This window comes from Cebus imitator, unplaced genomic scaffold (assembly GCF_001604975.1).
Source record: "Cebus imitator isolate Cc_AM_T3 unplaced genomic scaffold, Cebus_imitator-1.0 Scaffold217, whole genome shotgun sequence".
NCBI lineage: Eukaryota > Metazoa > Chordata > Mammalia > Primates > Cebidae > Cebus > Cebus imitator.
In genome coordinates this window covers 2,385,435-2,407,487 of record NW_016107532.1, presented here as the reverse complement: position 1 = coordinate 2,407,487, position 22,053 = coordinate 2,385,435, and the positions used below count along the sequence as shown (strand labels likewise).

The window sequence follows — 22,053 nt, the reverse complement described above, 5'->3', positions numbered from 1 at the left end:
TTTTTTTTAAGACAGAGTCTCGCTCTGTCGCCCAGGCTGGAGTGCAGTGGTATGATCTCGGCTCACCGTAATCTCAGACTCCCGGGTTCAAGCAATTCTCCTGCCTCAGCCTTCCAAGTAGCTGGGACTATAGGCATACAGACGCGTGCCACCACACCTGGTTAATTTTTGTATTAGTAGTAGAGACAGGGATTCACCGTGTTTGCCAGGCTGGTCTTAAACTCCCAACCTTGTGATCTGCCCACCTCAGCCTCCCAAAGTACAGGGATGACAGGCATGAGCCACCAGGCCCAGCTAACTCCTTCTCAAAAATAAAAAAATAAAAAAATAAATAGTGCTGCTTTCTCTTTCAATTGTCCTGATTTGGGTGGTAGTAAATGCCACCCTACTTATAAGGGAACTACCTCAGAATGCTAATTGGGACATTTTTGTAGTACTCTACCGTTGGCAACAGACCTTCACCACCACAGAGGTCTCAAGTGATGCTCACAACAGCCCATGAGGGCGGATCACATCCGCTTCCCAGATGGCAGAGGCGCTTCATCTTCAGCCCGCGGGTTGCCGGAGCAGGTCCACAGCCGCAGCTCCCATGAGCCATATTCCCCCCTTGTCACTCTTTCCACAAGGCCCCTTGGAATTTCAGTTTTTAAACTCTCTTGGTGAAATCCAAGTTAGAATCACAACATATGCCTCCTATGAATTGTGCCAGTGAAAAATGACATTCTATTTCGAGGCAGGGCAGCCTGGCTTCGAGAAAGTTTAAAATATGTATTATGCTGCAGCAGATGTACCGTGATCATGTAAGATGTTCGCAACAAGGGAACTGGATGTGGGATATACTTTCTGTACTAATTTCACAAGTTTTCTGTAAATCTAAAACTGTTCCAGAATAACAAGTTCGTGGCCGGGCGTGGTGACTCATGCCTGTAATCCCAGCACTGTAATCCCGCTGAAGCGGGCAGATCACGAGGTCAGGGGTTCGAGACCAGCCTGACCAACATGGTGAAACCCCGTCTCTACTTAAAAATACAACAATTAGCCGGGCATGGTGGTGCACACCTGTAATCCCAGCTACTTGGGAGGCTGAGGCAGGAGAATTGCTTGAACCCGGGAGGTGGAGGTTGTGGTGAGCCGAGAGCGTGCCATTGCACTCCAGCCTGGGCAACAGAGCGAGACTCAGCCTCAAAAAAATAAATAACAAGTTCATTTAAAATAAACTCCAGGAGACCAGGTGTGGTGGCTAATGCCTATAATCCCAACACTTTGGAAGGCTGAGGCAGGTGAATTGCTTGAGCCCAGGAAATTGGAAACAGCCTGGGCAACGTGGTGAACTCCCATCTCTACAAAAAATACAAAAATTACTCAGGTGTGGTGGAGCTCTTCTGTTGTCCCAGCTCCTTGGGGGCCTGAGCTGGGAGGATCACCTGAGCCCAGCAGTTTGAGGCTGCAGGGGGCTGTGATTGCACCACTGCACTCCCACCTGGGCAACAGAGAGAGACCCTGTCTCAAAAAACAAAAATAAAATAAAGACCGGGAAAGAAGCGGATTTTACCACTCTTATTTTCTGAAGAGAAAACTAAATGTAATGTGTAAAATAAGGACAAGTTCACTAAGTTATTTTGTGTTTCAGAGTTGCCTAAAATATGTTTGCTAAAACTATTCAATGCTTTCACATAAAACATGATCAGAAGTTCTGTGCCAAAACATATGTGTGTGTGTATATATATGTACTATATATACTGTCTATAAAAATGCAACATTTAAAGCGGCAACCTTTTTGAAATTGCTCTGAAAGGAAAGCATTTGAAGACAATTTGCTTACACAAAGAATATACTTTCCAAGAAGGCAAGTGATACTTAAGGTGTTCATAGTCCTCATCAAATTAATTCTCGCTGCTGAGGGCTTACAGGGAGCTGTTTCTGTGTCGGGAGTGACAGGTTTGACTTGGCAGAAGGTGTCACTTTACTAACAGCATTTTAAATAAGTGACAGAAGACAAGAAACTACACATTAAATACCAGAACAAAGAGTGTCTAAGTGGATGCTAAGAGTGAAATATGGCTGGACACCCGCCCGAGGAAGCTGAAAAGTGGATGCAAGTTGGTTACCTGATAAAATAATGCACCCTGATGAATTAAAAGGTGTTGATGAGTTGACTCGTTATGCCTTCCAGATAAGATGGGCAAAAGAGGTTTCTTCCTCCTTCACTACCTCCAAGGAATTTAACAAGGAGGCCAATGCAAATGCTAAGGACTGTAGGCTCAGGCTGGGGATGGACTGGGGAAAGGAGCACTATTGCGCTCATGTAAATGTTCCTGTGCCCTGGCAGTCAGGGCCGCTGAAACATAACCCAGAAGACAGTCAGCATAACGCTGCCTCGCCATTTGTCTAAAGCCTTCTTGAGGCAGTTTGCAGGCTTTTGCAAGCTCCAGGACCAAGAGCTCTGTTCGTGCTGGAAGCTTGTTTAGGATTAGCTGTTCTTTGTGGGATGGGCACAGCCAGGGTCAGGTGTCAGGACAGTGTTTTAACAAAAGGTGTGGGGTGTCTGGTCTCACAGTGCACTTGAACTTCACTTGCCTTTTTGGCATCTTCTTATTCTGCTTCATGCACAGAACCAGCCTCATCATGAAACTGACTCTAATTACTCCCACCCCAAGTGGAGTGCCTTCCTCGGAGTTCAACAGATCCCTCCTGTCACCCAAGGGACAGCTCCATCAAATGCCCAAGCCACACCCAAAACCTAACAAGTGAAAACCAAGCTCCATCCTCCCCCATCCTGGGCCATTCCTCATTTCTCTACTGCTGGTGGCACCACCATCAACTTGTCCTTCATGACCCAGGCCAGTTCCTCCCACAGCCCTCCACAGCACCCAAAGACCTCACCTCCCAGCACAGACCTCCTCACCACAAATCTTGGTTTTGCAACAGCAGCCCTGAGACTTTACACCTTCATCCTGACCCCCACCAAGGCCCCAAAGCCATTCCTTAAAGCAGAGCTACACAAACTGTGACCCGCAGGCCAATCCTGGTACCCAGCCTGTTTTGCACAGCCTGTGAGCTTACAATAATCTTTTCTTACAGCCAGAAAAACAAAAAGAAAAGGAAAAACAAACCCACACCATTCTGAGCATGTGACTTCCATGTTCAAGATGTCTCATGTTCAGAAAGGCTGCTGGAAAATGAAGGAGGAGAGCCGGACATGAAGGGAGACCCTCCCAGCTGAGCTCCTCCCATCCTCCCATCCAGACATCCTGGACTTCCTATCCAATGACTTCCCTTAGGTTTCATCAGCCACCCCTTCCTGCCCAGGAGGCTGTAAGATGTAGCCTTTTAACTGGGCACAGCCCTGTCCTATATATCAGGGCTCTGTTCCCAAGGAGGATGGAGAGAATGGACACCAGGTGGGCCCTCAGCAGTCTGTGCCACAGAGGGAGTGTTTGCAATTTCCAGACTAAACATCCCCCTGTGCTTGATGGAGTATTAATCTCATGGGGGCTGTGGCTACAAAGTGATGCTTGACTTTTCCTCACATGACCGGAGCCACTTTGTCCAGCTGGAACAATGGTCAGCCACCTGCTAGGGGCCCTCCAGGATTCCCAGTTGATATCTGCGTCATCACCATTGGCACTAAATAAAATACTCAAGTTCCTGCCAGTGAGCGTGAGCAGTGCTACACTGGGCCCATCAACCAAGGTGACATGATAATGACTAAAAATAATCACTGCCACTGATTGGGGGTTTCTCACGTGCCAGGCGTGGTACAAAGTGCTTTAAATAAGCATTCAGCAGTTTCATGCTGACAGAAGCCCTGTGAGCAAGTGGAGCTACTACCATTCCCATTTTACAGGGAAGAAAACTGAGGCAGAGGGAGGTTAGGTAATTTGCCCAGCATCACACAGCCAATAGGTGGTGGAGCCAGGATTTGGGCCCCATCTGCCTGACTCTAGCAGCTCTGACCTATCTTCCAGTCTTCCAGATTTGAATCTAAGCCATGAATAGGACAATTAGACAGCAGAGGAAACCCATTCAGCCACCGTGTGCATGAAGAGTGAGGAATTTCTGTCATACGGAGGGGAGTGAGTTCACTGAGCTGAGAACTGAGGAACCATTGATGTGATGGCTGAGACACCATGGGGAAGACTGGAGAGGCTTTTCTGGGCGTGTAGTGCCCGGCATAAGAGACGCTGAGGGAAGATGACTAAGAGGTACTGGTGAAGAACTCAGAAATGTTGATGGAAGCTTTACATGTTACCATCACATCTATCCATATCTTCCTCCATCCACCCAATCATACATATATCCAATCATCTATACACCATCCATCCATCCATTTATCCCTTTATCCATCCCATCATCCATCCAATTATACATCCATCCAATCATATATCTGTACATCGTCCATTCTTCCCTCCATCCATCCATCCACCCATCCCTTCCTTCATCCAGCCTGTAATCCATCCAATCTTACATATATCCAATCATACATCCATAAATCACCAGCTCATCCATCTATCCATTTATCCATCCTTCCATCCAACAGTCATCCGTCCATCATACATACATCCAACCATACATCTCTATATCATTCATTCTTCCATCCATTCATCCAGTTATCCATCCATTCCTTCCTCCATCCATCCCATTATCCATTCAATCAAACATACATTATCTATACATCTATACGTCTCCATTCATCAGCCATCCATCCATTTATCCATCCATCTAATCATCCAGTCATATATCCAATTACACATCCATCCAATTATACATTCATACATGCATCTAACCATTCAATTATACATCCATCCATATAATTATACATCCAATTATACATCCATCTAATCATTCAATAATTCACCCCTCCATCCAGTCACCTATCCAATAATACATTCATCCAATCATCCATCCATCCATCCACCCACCCACCCATCGTGGTTTGAGCCATGACTTACTGCAGTGGTTCCCTGTGGACAGCCCAGGTGGGACTGAGCTGAAGGGAAGCCCAGGGTTGCCCACATGAACATTTGGCTCCTTTACATCGATGAGGACTAGGTCCACACATGTAAATCCTCATGGTTTGAAGGTGCTTTTACCAACATTAACTCATAGGATCCTCCCAGAAGCTCTAGGAGGAGGCGGGTAGAGTTGAGGTCATCTCAGCCATTTTACAAATGAGGAAACGGAGGCCCTGAGAGGCAGGTCCAAGGCCACCTGACTAGAAAGAAGTGGAACTGGGACTTGCACCCACAGCCGTCTTGACCCTTGGTCCTGTGCTCTCTAGCCTGCAACTCCCACGTCCTGGTGGGGAACCTCCAGAAGGACCCTATCAGCTGCCCTGGGCCTGCCCTGGAGGCTTTTGCTCTGTGGCCATCCTCCCTCAGGAGAGCGTGTGCTCCTGGAGCCCAGGCTGTGTCTTCTGAGCATTTTGTCCCTTCCCAGTACCTAGCACTCAGCTCTGTATATATCAGGCTCTCAAAAAGTCTCAGCCATCCGTAGTGTAAGGCCTTGGCCTGCTCAGCCCCAATACTGCGTGAGGTATTGATAAGCCCATAAAACAACCAGGGCAGAGTGACTCCCAGTGGCCAAAGTACCATATGGGAGGGGACAATTGAGTCCTTCCAGGAGGATGCGGTAGTTTTCTCATTTCTGTTCAGCCAACGAAAGCTGCCTTACTAAGGACATTCTTGGTGGACAGTGTGACTGTCAGCCACGTGTTCATTTGGGCCTCCCTCGCCCAGGCTTCTGACTCTGAAAGGAAAGTTTTCTTGTAGGTACCCATGGCTGCCATTTCACATGTAACTCAGCTTGTCCATCAGTCACTGGAGATCTTTCTATGAAGGGAGCTGGGTGGAGTCCAAATGCAACCCAACACCCACTTAGAAGTAGGTGCTGTGTGTGCCCTGAGCTGATTCTTTTCCAAAGAAGGGTTTGGATCTCTGAGTGTTTTTCCAGGTGTCTACTCGTTGTTAACTAATAGCAGTGACAAAGCGGAAGGTTCATTTGTGGCTCGGCTTTCTGGTATTTGCTGCCCGTTGATCAGCGGAAGATAAACCTTTGCCTCAGGTGGCACAACTAGCTGGTGAAGCGATACTTTCTCCTCTCACCCAGGAGCAAATGCACATCACCTGCGTCCTTGCCTGATGTCCCTGATGTGGGGCACAGTCATGTTGGCAGGGAGGGAGGTAGGGTTGGTTTCCTTTGTGGATGTGTCACAAGGCCGTGTTCCAAATGTTGCCACGCGGAGGGATTTTCAGCTCCACCAGACACGGCTCCCCAGTTCCTCCTGAGATCAAAAGGGTGCGCTTGGGAGAGGCTGCTGTTCTGAGGGCTCACTGTGTGTGTTCCAGAATCTCCCCTACAGACCCCCGCAGAGGACGGATCTGAGGAACCGGGCTCTGAAACCTCTGATGCTAAGAGCACTCCGACGGCGGAAGGTGGGCCCACCCCATGGCTCCCTTCAAACGCCCCCTCCACGCCTCCAGCCTGCGCTTAGCTGTGCTTTGAGCCTCCCTCCTGGCTGCATCTGCTGCTCCCTCCCCCCTGGCTGAGAGATGTGCTCACTGTTTCAGGGCTTTGCAGGACAGTGGGCGGGAGCAGAGCCCTGCTTTGATGCCTTGCTCGCGGGTGCTGAGTGCGGGCACCTTCATCCCATGTGTGCTCTGGAGGCAGCCATGCTTGGAGAGTCCCACACATACCTTCACAAAGCACCCCTCAATATGGTTGTCCTCCCACACCCCCTTCAAAAGCCCCCTCCTCTCTCTTTCTTCAGGGGCCAGCAGGTCCCAGAGCAGCCATTTGGCTGAGGGAAGGGGCAGGGCAGTGCACATCTGATCTTGCCGTAGTGTCCTTCATTTTGTGGGCTCTGGGCGTGGCCTGGGCCTCTGGACTTTGGCCACGGTGTTTGTTCCAGCCCTTCTCCTAACCTGTCCTTTCCAGACAGTCAGCATCTAGGTTATTAGCCCCTCACATACCTCCTGTCATGCTCCTCAGTCCTGATTTTGGTCATCATCTCTTGCTTCCCATCTGTGTCAGTCAAGACTGCATTCGGCTGTAAGAAACAGAAACCCCAACTAACTGTTGCACGTACATGAAGAGGTTTACTCGTCTCACATAATCAGATGCATGGACTTGGACAGTACATCAAGGGTCATTTCTCAAGGATCATGACCTCAAGGTTCATGTTCTTTATCTGTCTTCATCCTCTGTCATCTTTAGTGGTTGGATTGTTGCCTCATGGTTACAAAGCGGCTGCTGCACTTTCAGCCATCACATCTGCCTTTAAAGCAGGATCAAGCTTCAAAGTAAACTGGCCAAAAGGGCCCTGAAACCAAATGTGTCCCCTTTTTATTAGGAAAGCAGGAGTTTTCTTGCAAATGGCAGTCTTCTACTTACATCTCATCGGCCAGAGCTGGGTCTTATCCCTTGCTGCAAGCAAGGCTGAGACATTGAGAATTTTGCCTTCCAGCCTCTTTAGCAGAAGAAATCAAAGGAGAAGAATGTTGATATTGGCTTTCCAGTCACGAGTTGGCAGCATCTGCCCCTCTGTCTCTCCATCCTCCCCAGGAAGGTTCAAGGTTCCTTTCTCAGCACTTCTCAGGCTCTGCACATTCATTTGGATCTTGGGTCTCGGGGTGAAAAACTGGCCCCAGTGTCTCCCCAAGCACCCACCTTTGGATTAATTCGGAAAGTGGCTGTCAGGTGCCTGCCCGTTGCTTGGTCTAATGCTATATCTTTGGAGGACGCAGCAGGCGTGGGTCTTACCGCTGAATTTCTTAGCCTCGTGAGAATACCCAGGTCAAATTCTTTTGGCTCTCCTTCTTAGAGCCAGCGATGCAAGACATTTCCTGCTCATCTTGTCGGGACGGTTTTGCAAGTTGCCTGCCATCCTGAGAAAGTCCTACCAGACGATGCCAGGCCTCATGCCAAGCTTCCCAAGCCTTGGCTTTCAGTGCTCCCTCAACAGGAGGAAGAATCTACCAGACAAGTCTTGATGTACCCTGGACCTTGTGCAGGTGTGAGACTCCAGAGCTTTGGCCCCCGCCCCTGGTGGAGGGAGCCCTGCTGGGGCTGGACTCTTGCCTGGCTGCTCTGCCTGCACCCAAGACAACCATAATTCAAATGCCCTTCATTGAACTTGGAAAGGCTTCAAAGCTGACAACTCCTTATGTGTACCCGGAATGACCTGGGAGTGTGCCAGGGCGTTGCTCAGGAGGAGCGCTGATTTGGAAGTGTTCATCTTGATGAGAAATCGATAGTAGCTTCTGGTGGTAGAGCTTTCGCTCCTGCCTCTGCTGTGAAGGTGGACCCACCTGACAGTCAAATGCCTGAATCCGGACAGGACTGGTCCTATTTATTGCCGTATACGGGACTCTGCACTTTCGGACTGTGGGTCATAGGATTGGAGATAAGGGTTAGAGCTGGTGGAGGTCTTGGAAGTCACCTAGAGATGACACTCCCATTTTGCAAATGAGGAAACTGTCCAATCAAAATGGACCAAGGACTTACCCAAAGCCTCACAGCAAAGCCATAGGCCCCCCACCCTAACCTTGGAGTCCCTGTGCTGTCTTAGTCTTTATTCTCGCCTTACGGATCAAATAGCTGTGAGCAGTCATCTGGTTTTCAGTATTTTTTCTTTAAAAATGGCTGGGGCCATGCCCTGCAGTCCCTTTCATGGCAGCGTTTCCACAGGGCTGCCAGGCTTTCCTGGTGGGTGAGCGGGCAATTCATGAGCCAGTCCCACGCGGCAGCATGTGAGCCTGCTTCCTGGGGAGCTGGCAGCAGGGGCCTCGAGCCCTGCCCCAGGGCTGCTTTCTCGCAAATGGCTGATCCCCTCCTCACTCCCCCTCCCTGCATTGCTCCTCCACAAAAGCAAAGGTGAGGGGCTAGGCGTGGCTCGTCCTGGCCCCTCTAAGGTGGTTCTCGGTGGTTTCCAGATGTGACAGCGCCCTTAGTGGATGAGAGAGCTCCCGGCGAGCAGGCTGCTGCCCAGCCCCACACGGAGATCCCAGAAGGAACCACAGGTGAGGGTGAGCCCCAGAGACCCCTGGGCAGTCAAGACCCTGCTGGGTGTCCCAGCTGACCTGCAACAGAGCGAGAGCGCTCTGTATGTTTATCCCCCTGTGAGGCAGGAACACGGGGGGATGCTGGCTTCTGAGAATCTTGGGTTGTGAGTAGCTTGATGCATCGGTGCCTGGTGACCTCCCTGGTCATTTAGGGCCCTCTGGACTCCTTCTAGATGCTCCTCATCTTCCCTCAGTCAGCACGTCAGTTCCAGAGAGTTCTCTGCAGGGTTCTCTGGGGCAGGTGGTGCCAGACCCGTGCCTTCTTGACACGTGAGGTCAATCCACCCTCCTGCTCAGACTGCCTGGGGCAGGGTCACCGCCCAAGGGGTGGACCCCAAGATCACCCGAGTGCACAGAGGGTGCAGATGACTGGACCACACATTTTGGTGAGCGTAATGAGGTGGTCCCAGAGGAGCTGAGACTCGTGATCTAGCTCCCATTTCCGGGACTCTGTCTCCTTTTCAAATGTATTCATGTAGAACAGGCTTGACGAGAAGCCTTGTTAACACGGGTGATGGGAAATCGATGAGGCGAGGCGCTGGGCTCAAGGCCGCAGTCACCCAAGAGTGGCTCAGCCCACCTGGCCTAGGAAGCGCCCACACAGCCTGGAGCTCCTGGAGTCATTTCCTGGAGCTCCTGTCTTCCTCCCTGCACTTACGTAAAGATGCCAGCCATTGGTTTGGTGATTTGGAGGGTGCCCAGTTGCCCAACAAGAAATACAGAAGAGGTCTAGACAGGATTTCACCAGCAATGGAGCACAGGGAAGGTGTGCCTAGGCAAGCGGTTTGCTTCCTGAAGATGGTGCTCCCTGCAGCTACTGGGGAAGCCTGCAGCGTTCTCTAGGGCTCTGCATGTTGAGAGCAGCCCCACCCTGGCCCCTTCTGAGTGCATTTCTGCTTTGTGACTTGATCGGTGAGGTCTCCTGAGATGGGTGGAGGGGATGTCCTTGAAGGTGGGGAAGAGCCTCATCCTTGAGCGTGAAGGACATGTGAAGACCGTGGCATGACCCACAGGATGAGATCATGAGGAGCTTGACTTTCCTCCTCTCCCCTCATGGTTATTCCACTGGGGAAATCTCTTCCCCTGCCCAGAATGAAAACTCAACACAACTCTTTGACTTTTCCATCACGCCAAAGTAATTGAAAGTACTTCAGTCTCCACAGTGGCAAAACACAGTGTGCAAATGCTAAATAATGTAGATTGCCCAGTCCCATGTGACAGTCAAAGCTTCTAACTCCATTCAGAGTTGCGGCTGTTCCCCTGGGGGGCTGGCAGGGAGGGGAGTGGTGAGGGACGCAGGAATGTTGTTACTGAGCTGGTCCTGGTGTGAGCTGCCTCACACTCGCTGCAGAGGTGTCAGGGAGACCCTCTTTCTCTCTCTGTCTCTTTCGGGGACCTTGTTTGATTTCTTCTAGACTCTTCCCCCAGCCCGCCATCTCCAGCTATCCTCCCCTGAAGAGCGCTTCCTCTGTGCTGGATTCTGGTGGCCATGTCCTCTCTCCTTGGCCCCATGGGGGTCTGAAGATCTGGCTGCAGCCTCACCTTTGAGGTCCTGCTGGTGGCCACCTCTTAGATATGATCTGAGGCTCCCATGCCCTCTGTCTGGCCTGTCCCCACATGGGGTCCACGGGAAACACGCCGGCAAACCAAACTGGATGCATGGATGGGCCTCAGGGCTATAGCAACTGTCCTTTGCTCTGCCCCCAAAGCAAGGCCAGCCCATCTTCCATGCTCTAGTGTTCCTTGGTGGGGCCCTGACCGCAGTCCACCAGGTCCCTAACCAGAGGGGACACACACCGGGTGTCTCAATGTATTGCCTTGAAACAATTGTGCTGGGACTGTGATGGGGGGTGGCCAGGTAGCCACTCCTGTCACCCTCAAGCCACTCTCCCCAAGGAAATCCTCTTCAAAGACCCCTTTATGCCTTCTGTGTGGTGGGGAGGCTCTAGAGTTGGGTGCATATGTCTTCAGCTACCGGCAGTACAGACCTCAGTTGGCACCTTGCTATGGCCTATCCTGTTTGCTGTTCTTGGCGCTCTGGTGAAACTCCCCACGGCCCATCCAGTTGGGGTGCAGTGTGGCCACCCCACTGCAGGATCCTGCCTTCCTGGAGAGCACAGGGCCCCTTCGATCTTGTAAAACACTCCCAGGGTACAGAGAGGCCATCGGTGATGTGAGGCCCAACCTCCACCATGCCCTCCCTCCCTCCACCCCATGCCCTCCCTCCCTCCACTCCGTCTCTCCCTCCCTCTACCCTGTGCCTACCCTCCCTCCACTCTGTGCCCTCCCTTCCTCCACCCCGTGCCCTCCCTCCCTCCACCGTGCCCTCCCTCCCTCCACTCCGTACCCTCCCTCCCTCCACCATGCCCTCCACTCTGTGCCCTCCCTCCACTCCGTGCCCTCCCTCCCTCCACTGTGCCTGCCCTCCCTCGGTGGAGTCAAGGCTGCACAGTCTCCAGTTCCTGACTCACGCTGGGCCGGCTACTGCAGCCCTGCACTGGTGTGTGACAGCAAGGCAACTCACCCAGTGCCGCAGCAGTGAGGGCGTCCGGGGAAGCCTCCTCATGTCCTCTGTCTCAAGGACTCTGGCATTTAGCTGGACTTGCTGTTGCTCTGAGCCTTTCTGCCATTTCCATCACCTTGTCAGAAACTCAGGCCGAATCTGTACTCAGAGCTGTGCCTGGGCAGTTAAGCCAACACTTGCTCAGCGATGTTGTCACATGACAAGGTGCTGTTCCCATTGGGCCTTGTGGGCAGCGCACTGTCAGCCGATGGACGCTGAGGGTGTCTGTGTCACACTAGCGCTAGCGATGGGAGCCCCCTGAGCCCGCTGCCTGCCCTCCCATCCCCTCAGCAACTGCCTGGGACTGCCAGTGGCCTGGGTGTTTCTAAGGCTACCATGTGGCTGCTAGGCAACTCGAGAACCTTCCTCGCCCGCACCTCAGCTCTTTCCACAAGCCTGTGCTGGCCAGTGCTGGGGATCCGGCATTCCTGTCTTAGGTACAGAGACTGACTTAGGTACAGGCCTGGGAGTTAAGACCAATGGCCTGGCCAGCAGCGTGTAGGCATTTGTCAGAGGCGGTGGCCTCTGACACTGTCCTCAGGGAATGCTGGCAATTCTGGTGGCCTGAAGTCAGTGCACGTCAATATGCCCAACGTGCCTTACAAACTCTTCTTCTGGACAATTCCTGATGGTTCGTGATGCAGAAATTGGTGTTTTTAAAGCATATTGATTTGGATGCTATTGATGTGGTCCGGAACGTTCTGTCTTTCTTGTTTGGGGTGAGCTGTGGCTTCCTAAACAGGAGCCCAAGACACCCCGAAATCTGCTCACCAGCACTGCCAGCCTCCCTCTCACAAGGTAGCACCTGTTCAGGACATTCTGTGAAAAGCATTTGCCCAGAAGTTGGGAGGAAGGAAACAATAGTTAGGGGCACCTATTGTGTGCCAGGCACCAGGTTAAACATGTCCACACAAATTCTCTTAGTAATCCTCACGGCCCTTCTACAAGACAAACTAATATCTTCATCTTGGGGTTCTAGATGAGGAATCGGAGGCTCAGAGAGGTGGAATGACGCTGGTACCTGGATATGAACCCCATCTCTCTGACGCCACAGCCCAGGCCAAGTCTTTATTTGAACATCCCGCCCTACTGGGGCACTGGCTGGGACTTTGGGTGCAGTCACTGCTTAGACACAGCCTCCACAACCGTGGCTCAGCAGCAGACTGCTTCTCTGACCTCACTTATCCTGTGTGTCCTTGTTGAGTGAGACATTCAGGACCCCGGTCCCAAAGTGGAAAAAGTCTTTCCTACTAGGTGTAGCCACGCCTGCGTGTGGGTCTTGTGCATTTTGTTTAGTGAACTTTTATCACCAGCATCTGCAGTGACATCTGCAGAGAAGTCAGAGCTGTGGCACCTTGGTATTCTTGGGATGTGACTTCTCTGCGTGTTTTAGGAAAAATACCAGAAGATACAGAGAGCTTGGTTTCTAGCAAACGGTAACTGTCTTGCTTTTATCCCCCTTCATTTGCTGACACATACACCAGCTGAAGAAGCAGGCATTGGAGACACCCCCACCCCGGAAGACCAAGCTGCTGGTCACGTGACCCAAGGTCAGTGAACTGGAATTGCCTGCCATGACTTAGGGGTTAGGAGGAGGAACGTGGGGTGGGCTTTGCCCTAGAAAGATCATTTGGACCTGAGCCCTAATTCACAAGTCCAGGAGATTTTAGGGAGTTGGTTGTTACCAAAGGTTGGCTGCACAAATTTAGAAAGAGCCCTAGTGTTTTTTTTCTAACACCGTTTCTGGGCAATTCCTGTGGCATTTAGTGTCCTGAAAGATGCTAGCCTTGTCCATCCTGAGAGTTGAGAATGAATGTGTAACAGAAACTCAAGGCCAGGTGTGGTGCCTCACGCCTGTAATCCCAGCACTTTGGGAGGCCCAGGTGGGCAGATCACCTCAGGTCAGGAGTTTGAGACCAGCCTGGCCAATGTGGTGAAATCTTGTCTTACTAAAAATAAAAAAATTAGCCGGATGTGGTGGTGGGTGCCTGTAATCCCAGCTACTCAGGAGGTTGAGGCAGGAGAATCGCCTGAACCTGGGAAGTGGAGGTTGCAGTGAGCTGAGGTCACACCACTGCACTCCAGCCTCAGCAACAAGAGCAAAACTCCATCTCAAAAAAAAAAAAAAAAAAAGAAAGAAACTCAAACGTGTGGGGGTAGTTCTCGCTGCAGGCTGCCCTCTGGCCCATCCAGGGTTAACCATGGAGCGAGGCTTAGCCATGTCACCCCCAAGCTATTCCTTGTAAACTTTCTTCTGTGCACCCTTCAAACCTCACGATTTTCTTTTCAGGAACCAAACTGCTGTGTTCACGAAAGGCAGCTTTGCATAATCATTTATCATAAGTATCTTAAAAATGTTTTAAATCCTAGAGATTCCTAACTTTAGGAAATAGGAGACCTCTGATACTGACATAATGTGGGCTGAGCTTGGTTTCTGTCATCTGCGAGATGAACGAACTTGAGAGCCTACTGTAATATGTGGAAGCTTCTAGATTGCAAAAGGGCAGGGAAGATGCTGTTCTTTTCTCCCGAGGGATGGAATTTGTCCAGTGTTTAGAGCTGCCTCTCAGGCCGTCTCATGCTAGGAGACTCTGCCTTCTTGAGGGTATTTTGAGGCCTAACTACACATTCCTACCCCGAGAGGGGTCATAGCCTATAGCAGGTGACATTTCTCTTCTGACAGGACACAGAAAGGTGCAGTTTTGTTGTTAACAAAGAGCTTCAAAAACTGTTAGAAGGGACAACGACTATAAGGGAGGAATCTCAGATGATGTGTGAAATTAACTAGAAGCCTGGCTCCTGTTTCTCTGAGGTCACGTTTTTCAGCTTAGGTAAGATTAGAGGCATTGATAAAGTATGACACCTAGAAATCATGTATTTTCATAAATAGAAGTGAATTTGAGTTTTTCTGCCAATACATAGTGAAGGCTATGTCTACATGCCCCCAGAACATATTCCATGCAATTAAAAAAAAAAAAAAAAAAAAAAAAAAAAAAAAAAAAAAAAAAAAACGGCCACCATCTTTGCTGGGAACTTAGACTTTGGTGCTCACTGAATTTTAAGTTTTCTGACAGCAGCCTGGAATCCTATAGGGATAAAGTACCTATTAGCAAGATGGAAAAAGGTGTTTGAGGATGGAGCTGCAGTGTGTTGAGAATAAATAAGATATGGGAAGGCCTGTGTACGAGGGGTGGACTTTTCTTCTGTAAGTGTCGGGTGACCAGGCCTCCTGAAGAGGGCATGGGGGCTTAACCTACCTGGACTACTGTGTTTCCAATACTCATTTATCTTGAAAGTCTCCTAATCCCTGGGAATTGCTACATTTCATATTTACTGAGTACCTAGCGTGCTAGGAAATCAACAGAACATTCTCCCAACCAGGCCGGGTGCGGTGGCTTGCGTCTGTAATCCCAGCACTTTGGGAGGCTAAGGCAAGCAGATCACTTGAGGCCAGGAGTGCAAGACCAGCCTGGCCAATGTGGTAAAACCCTGTCTCTAGTAAAAATACAAAAGTTAGCCAGGTGCGATGACACATCTGTAATCTCAGCTACTCGGGAGGAGTAGGAGGCAAGAGAATTGCTACTGAGGCAAAAGAACTGCTTGAACCTGGGAGGTGGAGGTTGCAGTGAGCTGAGATCATGCCACTGCACCCCAGCCTGAGCGACAAAGTGAGTGAGACTCCATCTTAAAAAAAAAAAAAATTCTCCTAACCTGGCTTCTTCCTCCAGGGGTGTAATTGATCATGTCAGTTTCCTCATTGATACACACACACACACACACACACACACACACACGCGGTACAATCCTGTATCCATGATTTTTCAAGGTACATTTACTATTTATGTCTGGGGTCCTTGTCTCTTTTTTTTAATGGTGTTTCTTAAAGTATTGTATTATATCAGAGAACAGTAACATCCCAGTCAAGAGCACTCTAGTAAACTAGGAGGAAAGCGTCTTCTAGAAGGCAGTGGAGACCTGGCCTGTCAGGGTGGCGTAGGGGCAGCCCCTGCCTCTGGTCAGTCCTGATGCTCAGGCTCAGGGTTGCCTCTGTGCTGCTCTTCCCAGAGACTGACCAAGGGCTCCCACAAGACACCTACAGAGCCTGTGAGAAGCAGTGACACCAGTTGATCCATGCAGGATCCATTGATTTAACCACCTGCTGTGTGGCAGGCACTGTGGTGGATGCTAGGAACAGGGATTGCAGGGGCTGTGAGCGTGGCCAGTGTCAGGCTGGAGGTGCTGCTGCGCTGGGACCGGGCCTGTCAGGGAGGAGCCCATGGCAACCACCCTGCCTCCAACTGGGTCGGGCCCACGTGTTTCCTGTGTGTCCATGACCACACCTTCCTCCCTCGCCTCATCCAAATCTCTTTCTTTTCCAAGCCCCCAAATCCTTCAGGGCTGTAGGTTTTGTTTAAAGCAGAGCTGGTGAGTTGCATGGTTGTTGTACTGGGACAAGGTTGGGTATTCAAAGAGTTGGGAGTTAAAAAAACATCAAGGGTGCTTATTTGGAGAACCAAGGAGTGTAATCCTCCTGTTCTTAACACACAGCCACATTAATGAATGTCACGTGAATGAACCAGAAAAAAATGAAGTGTGCCCTTGATCAGCTGGGTTGTCATGCAGCAAGCTGTGTGACCAGGGCACGGCGGTGGTCCTGAGGGCCGTCACTGCCTGCCGTGCAGAGCCCTTCCTCGAAAACGGGCCGACCTCACCTGTGCAGGGGGCTTGTCTGCGGTCAGTGGCCCAGGTAGATCTGAATGGGGCTTCTTTTTCGAGGAGTCTTGTGGCAGGTCGATCGGTAAAGACTTCGTTCTTGATGATCACACATTTTGGATTTTCCAAATCTATCAGACACTGTGCTTGAGGTAGAGTTTGTGGGCACCGGTTTCGCTCGTTTCATTTACCAAAAAAGGGAGCAGAAGTCAAGTATGGTGGCTCATGCCTGTAACCCCCAAGGCAGGAGAATTGCTTGAGCCCAGGAGTTCAAGACCAGCCTGAGCAACATAAGGAGACCCCGTCTCTACAGAAATAAAATATTAGCCAGACGTGGTGGCGTGCATCTGTGGGTCCAACTACTCGGGAGGCTGACACGGGATGATCGTTTGATCCCCGGAGTTTAAAGCTGCACTGAGCTGTGATTGCACCACTGCACTCCCGCCTGGGTGAACAAGCGAGACCATATATCAAAAAAAAAGGTGGCAGGGGGAACAGTGAAAGGCAGGGAGAGGAAAAGGGAGTCTCGCTACACCCAAGCCAGGTACCATCTAGAGGCTAGAATCTTTGGGAGGCTCAAATTTTCTAGAAAGTTGGAGGCGCTTCTACAGCTCTCCTGCTTTTGTAGTGATTAAGCCCAGGCTGGCTCCAGATGTGTGACAATTGCTCTGTGCCCAACTGGAGCCCATCACAGGCAGAGGAATAACACCCACATCAGAAGGGGACTCGGAGGTCACCACACCTAAGACCCCCCTTTACAGATGAGGAGACTGAGTCCCAGAGAGGGCAGGGGCTCACCCAGCGCCACCCAGCAAGCTGGTGGCAGCTAGAACAGGAGAGCTGTCATTCCCAGCACCAAAGGCAGCGAGATGAGCCCAGAGCTATGCTCCTATCTCTTTGTTGGGGGCCTGGGATGCCCTTTCAATGTCATTTTGTCCAGGACGATGCTCCCTCTCTTAAGCAATTGATGTGCCCCTGCTAACCTTTTGCTCTCGCTGCCTCTTCAAACCAGAGGAGTTGAGAGTTCCGGGCCAGCAGAGGAAGGCACCTGAAAGGCCCCCAGTCAATGAGCTTAGCGCTCATGTCCAGCCTGGACCCTGTGGAGAGGCCCCTGGCATCTCCGGGCCGTGCCTGGGGAAGGAAGAGCCGGAAGCTCCCGTCCCGCTGACCTCGAGCCTTCCTCAGTACCGTCCTGTTTGCCCAGTGCCTCCTCCAACAGGAGGCCCTCAGGAGCCCTCCCAGGAGTGGGGACCAAAAGGCAGGAACTGGGCCGAGGAGGGTCCAGCCTTTCCGAAGCCTGCCACCCCTGCATACCTCCACACGGAGCCTGAGAGTGGTAAGGTGGTCCAGGAAATCTTCCTCGGAGAGCCAGGCACCCTAAGCCTGAGCCACCAACTCGTGTCCGGCATGCCTGGGGCTCCCTTCCTGCCTGAGAACCCCAGAGAGGCCACACACCAGCCTTTGGGGACAGGACCTGAGGACACAAAGGGCGGCCACTGTGCCCCTGAGCTGCTGAAGCGCCAGCTTCTGGGAGACCTGCACCCGGAGGAGCTGCCACTGAAGGGGGCCGGGAGCAAAGAGAGGCCGGGGGGCGAGAAGGAAGTGGATGAAGACCGCGACATCGACGAGTCCTCCCCACAGGACTCCCCTCCCTCCCAGGTCTCCCCAGCCCAAGATGGGCCACCTCCCCAGACATTCACCAGAGAAGCCACCGGTGTCCCAGGCTTCCCAGCAGAAGGCGCCATCCCCCACCCAGTCGATTTCCTCTCCAAAGTTTCTGCAGAGACCCCGGCCTCAGAGCCTGACGGGCCCAGTGCAGGGCTGGCCGAAGGGCAGGACACGCCCCCCGAGTTCACGTTCCACGTGGAAATCACAGCCAACATGCAGAAGGAGCAGGCATGCTCGGAGCAGGATTCGGAAAGGGCTACATTTCCAGGGGCCCCTGGAGACGGGGCAGAGGCCCGGGGACCCTCTTTGGGAGAGGACACAAAAGAGGCTGACCTTCCAGAGCTGTTTAAAAAGCAGCCTGCCGCTGCTCCGAAGGGGAAGCCCATCAGTCGGGTCCCTCAACTCAAAGGTCTGTGTCTTGAGCTTCCTCGCTCCTTCCCTGGGGACCTCCTGGGCCTCCCAGGCTGCGGGCACTGCCACTGAGCTTCCAGCCCTCCTGACTCCTGCTGCTTCCAGCGTTCCTAGGATGCCACTAAACCGACACCTGGGCACAGCTGCTATCCTCCCCTGGCCTCCTGCCACCCAGGCTGCGGCCACACGCGCCCCTCACGCTTGCCCGCCACTCTGCATGTCACCGGCACCCCTGCCCCATGTGCCCCACCTTGTTCGACTCTGGCCACTTGATTTGTCCACTACGGCCCATGAGCCCCCAGGAGGTTGGCAGGCACCCTCCACCAAGAGGATAACAGCTGCCCTCTCATTGTCTAGAACTCTCCAACTCTCCCACATAGGCGTAAGTAGCCCCACTTTGCAGATGAGGAAACGGAGGCTCAGAGAAGTATAGTAACTTGCGAAAGGCCACTGAGTAGTAAGTGACAGAGCCAGGTTGGGGATCCAGGTAGGTGGGCTCTAAAAGACACGCCCCTCTCACATCCCACAGCACCTCCGAGGAGGTGCAGGAGTGTGTGGACTCCTAATGCAGAGATACTCAGGGCACACACAGCAGGCGACACACAGCCTCCAGAGGAGGCCCAGAGCCCACACTGTGCCTTTGGCCCAGCACCCTGCCCCCACCCGCTCTGCCTTGTGGCAGGAAGACAAGGAGCAGAGACAAGATCTTCCTGGTCCACATGCCGCCTCCCTCAGCAGAGGACGAGGGGATCTTCCTGTTGCCATTGGTGGGGGTGGGGGGGAGTTGCTGAGCGGGGCCCATCTTGAGCCCTTGGGAACTCGACCACAGCAGCCCTGCAGGGTGGGATTGGTGGGGTGAGATTCCCAAGTATTGGGGAGAGGAGAGATGGTGTCCCACAGGAGGCCTCATAGCCACAAGGCGGGCTTGTTCATACATTTGGGACCCTTAGCATTTCAGTTATTTGCAGAGCCCAGAAATGGATGATACTGAAGCTTACAGCTGCAAGCATCTGTTACATTCTTATTAGATTTTACTTTTAGAGAAAACTTTGAAATACTATAAAGAAGCCTGTGTTTAAAAGTTAAGACAGGCTGGGCACGGTGGCTCACACCTGTAATCTCAGCACTTTGGGAGGCTGAGGCAGGTGGATCACTTGAGGTTAGGAATTTGAGAGCAGCCTGGCCAACATGGTGAGACCCTGTCTCTACTAAAAATACAAATAATTAGCTGGGTGTGGTGGCACGCACCTGTAGTCCCCACTATTGGGGAGGCTGAAGCAGGAGAAATGCTTGAACTGGGAGGCAGAGGTTACAGTGAGCCAAGATCACACCACTGCACCCAGCCTAGGTGACAGAGTAAGACTCCATCTCAAAAAATAAAGTTAAGACAGAAAAAAATCCTATGTCTTATTTTAAAGTCCAAAACAGTCGGGGATAAATGACTGACTTGACAGGTTACTACAATATTTCCCGAAATGATGTTTTCTTGAATACTGGTCTACTGGAGGTTTATAGGTATGTCTGGGTTTAAAAAAAAAAGTTCCATGGCCCAGTGATTGGGGGAAAAAAACAGACTGAGTTAAATAGGTTTTTCTGCTGCAGGACTTGTCAGAGCCTTTAATGTGCTAATGGACATTGTGGCCCTCTGAGAAGGTCACAGAGTGGGCTTCCCTAACTTACTTGATTCTCTCTACTAACATTTCCTGGAAGAAGACTTGTTTAGTGCTTCCACAGCTTGGGAAATGCCAATCTAGCAGATGATTTTGGTGTGCCATGGATGGTGCTGGTTGATGTGAACAAAGGAAAGAACACGTGGGTCAGCTCCGCCTCGGGCTCCTATTAAAGTGCAGGTTCCTGGGTGCCACTTCAGGCTTACAAATGCAGTTGTGGGGTAAGCCTGGGAGTCTGTTAGCAGTGCTTCTGCCACATGGTATAGTTGGAAAACCTCTGGGCGTACTCATTGCTGGTCCTCTAGAAATCCAGGTGACAATAATGAGAAGCTCCCAGAGACCCGATTGTCCATGGGGCAGGGGGAGCATGATATCGAAACCAAAGAAAATCTCTCATCAGTTTTCAGCAGTGACTGTCAGGAGAAGAAGCGTGAGTCAGTGCTGATGCTGGCTGACAGGTCAGTGGACTAGTTTCACCAAGGAGCGTGATGAAAGCCGATGTTGTCTGTGGGAATGTATGATGGTAGCTGGTTTGTAGCTAACTGGGGGAAGCAGTGAGGATTCGTGCCCTTTGAAGGTCTGCAAGTGGCAAGAAACCCCCAGGCCTGGCTCAGGGCTGGGCTTGCCCCTCTGAGAGCAGCTGGGGCTGGTGGCTGAAGCCCCCAGTAGTGAGGGGTGGGCTCTGGGGGTCCAACCAGCAACTAGGGGATAAAGACATCCCTGCCAGGCTCTCCTATTCTGCGGGCAGGTGACCAGGAATGGGGATGGGGATGGGGTGGTCAGCTAAGATGGCCAGGAAGGTGGGCATCAGGACTGCTGGCAATCTGGCCACATGGGCAGGGGAGGCCAGGGTGGCTCCAGGCAGTCTCCAAGGCCAAGAGGGTGAGCAGGCACCTCAAAGGGAACCAAGGCCAAGGCAGGCTGCAGGTAGAGACCACTCACCCATCCCCCGTCCTTGGATCTCGCAGGAGGCTGGATCCTCACTGAGCTACCAACATCCATGGCCCTGAGGCTTTTAAAACACCCATCCATGGAGTGGAGCTGGCCCCAGTGGGGTAAGGCTGACCCTGGCAGAAACAGAGCAGGAGCCTGCAGGTTGGGAAGCCAGTGGGTTAGGGAGTCTGCACCCTCTTTAGATAGCCTCTGTGCCAGCGTGTCCCCGTGACAGTTTGTGCTGCGTCCCTTCTGCATGGCCCCACCCTCAGCCAACCTGCTTCCCCCTCTTGCCAGGTTGCTCTAATTGATGACCCCAGTGTGCTGTGTTGATACTAACAATGTGAGACCTAGTAGATTCAAGGGGAAAGAGAACCGCCTAGGCTTGCCCCAGACCCAACTCAACAAAACGTGGACCTACCCGGAGAAATCCAACTTTACCACAGCTGGCTCTTTCTGTGAACAGTGAAAAGGGAGGGTGACAAGCATTCTCATTTTCTATTTTATCAGCTCGCATGGTCAGTAAAAGCAAAGATGGGACCGGAGGCGATGACAAAAAAGCCAAGGTAAGCTGATGACGCCACGGAGCTCTGCAGCTGGTCACGTTTACAGAGAAGCTGTGCTTTATGTCCCAGCTCATTCTCATGTATAATGTGGGGAGCATTTGTCACTAAAGTACAGCTGTCATTTAAAGTGCTTTGTATTTTTGTGCAGGCTTTTAAACAGTCCGGCATTTACTCATTTTGATGCTTACCCCAGGGAAGAGCAGTTGGCAGGTTCATGAAGTCATGCTCCTGATTGCAGCTTCCTTAGCATAGCTTCAGTGAGACCCTGATAGTAAATGAAGGTGTGTTTGAAAACCAACCCCAGGACAGTAAATGAAGGTGTGTTTGAAAACCAGCCCCAGGACAGTAAATGAAGGTGTGTTTGAAAACCAACCCAGGACAGTGAATGAAGGTGTGTTTGAAAACCAGCCCAGGACAGTGAATGAAGGTGTGTTTGAAAACCAGCCCAGGACAGTGAATGAAGGTGT

The 22,053-nt window shown here is 51.6% G+C and overlaps 1 protein-coding gene across 11 annotated transcripts in view; it reads left to right on the top strand.

Annotated features, from left to right (window-relative positions):
* MAPT (microtubule associated protein tau) overlaps window positions 1-22,053 on the top strand; it is a 130,404-nt gene that overhangs the window by 66,720 nt on the left and 41,631 nt on the right. For 5 of the 11 annotated variants that reach the window (XM_017549294.2, XM_017549293.2, XM_017549291.2 and 2 more), the window contains exons 3-7: window positions 6,348-6,434; window positions 8,934-9,020; window positions 13,110-13,175; window positions 17,351-18,415; window positions 21,531-21,586. In XM_017549294.2, the coding sequence (XP_017404783.1) occupies window positions 6,348-6,434; window positions 8,934-9,020; window positions 13,110-13,175; window positions 17,351-18,415; window positions 21,531-21,586 (1,361 nt within the window). The remainder of the gene's footprint in view (window positions 1-6,347; window positions 6,435-8,933; window positions 9,021-13,109; window positions 13,176-17,350; window positions 18,416-21,530; window positions 21,587-22,053) is intronic. The other 6 variants (XM_017549296.2, XM_017549295.2, XM_017549298.2 and 3 more) reach the window with 4 other exon arrangements.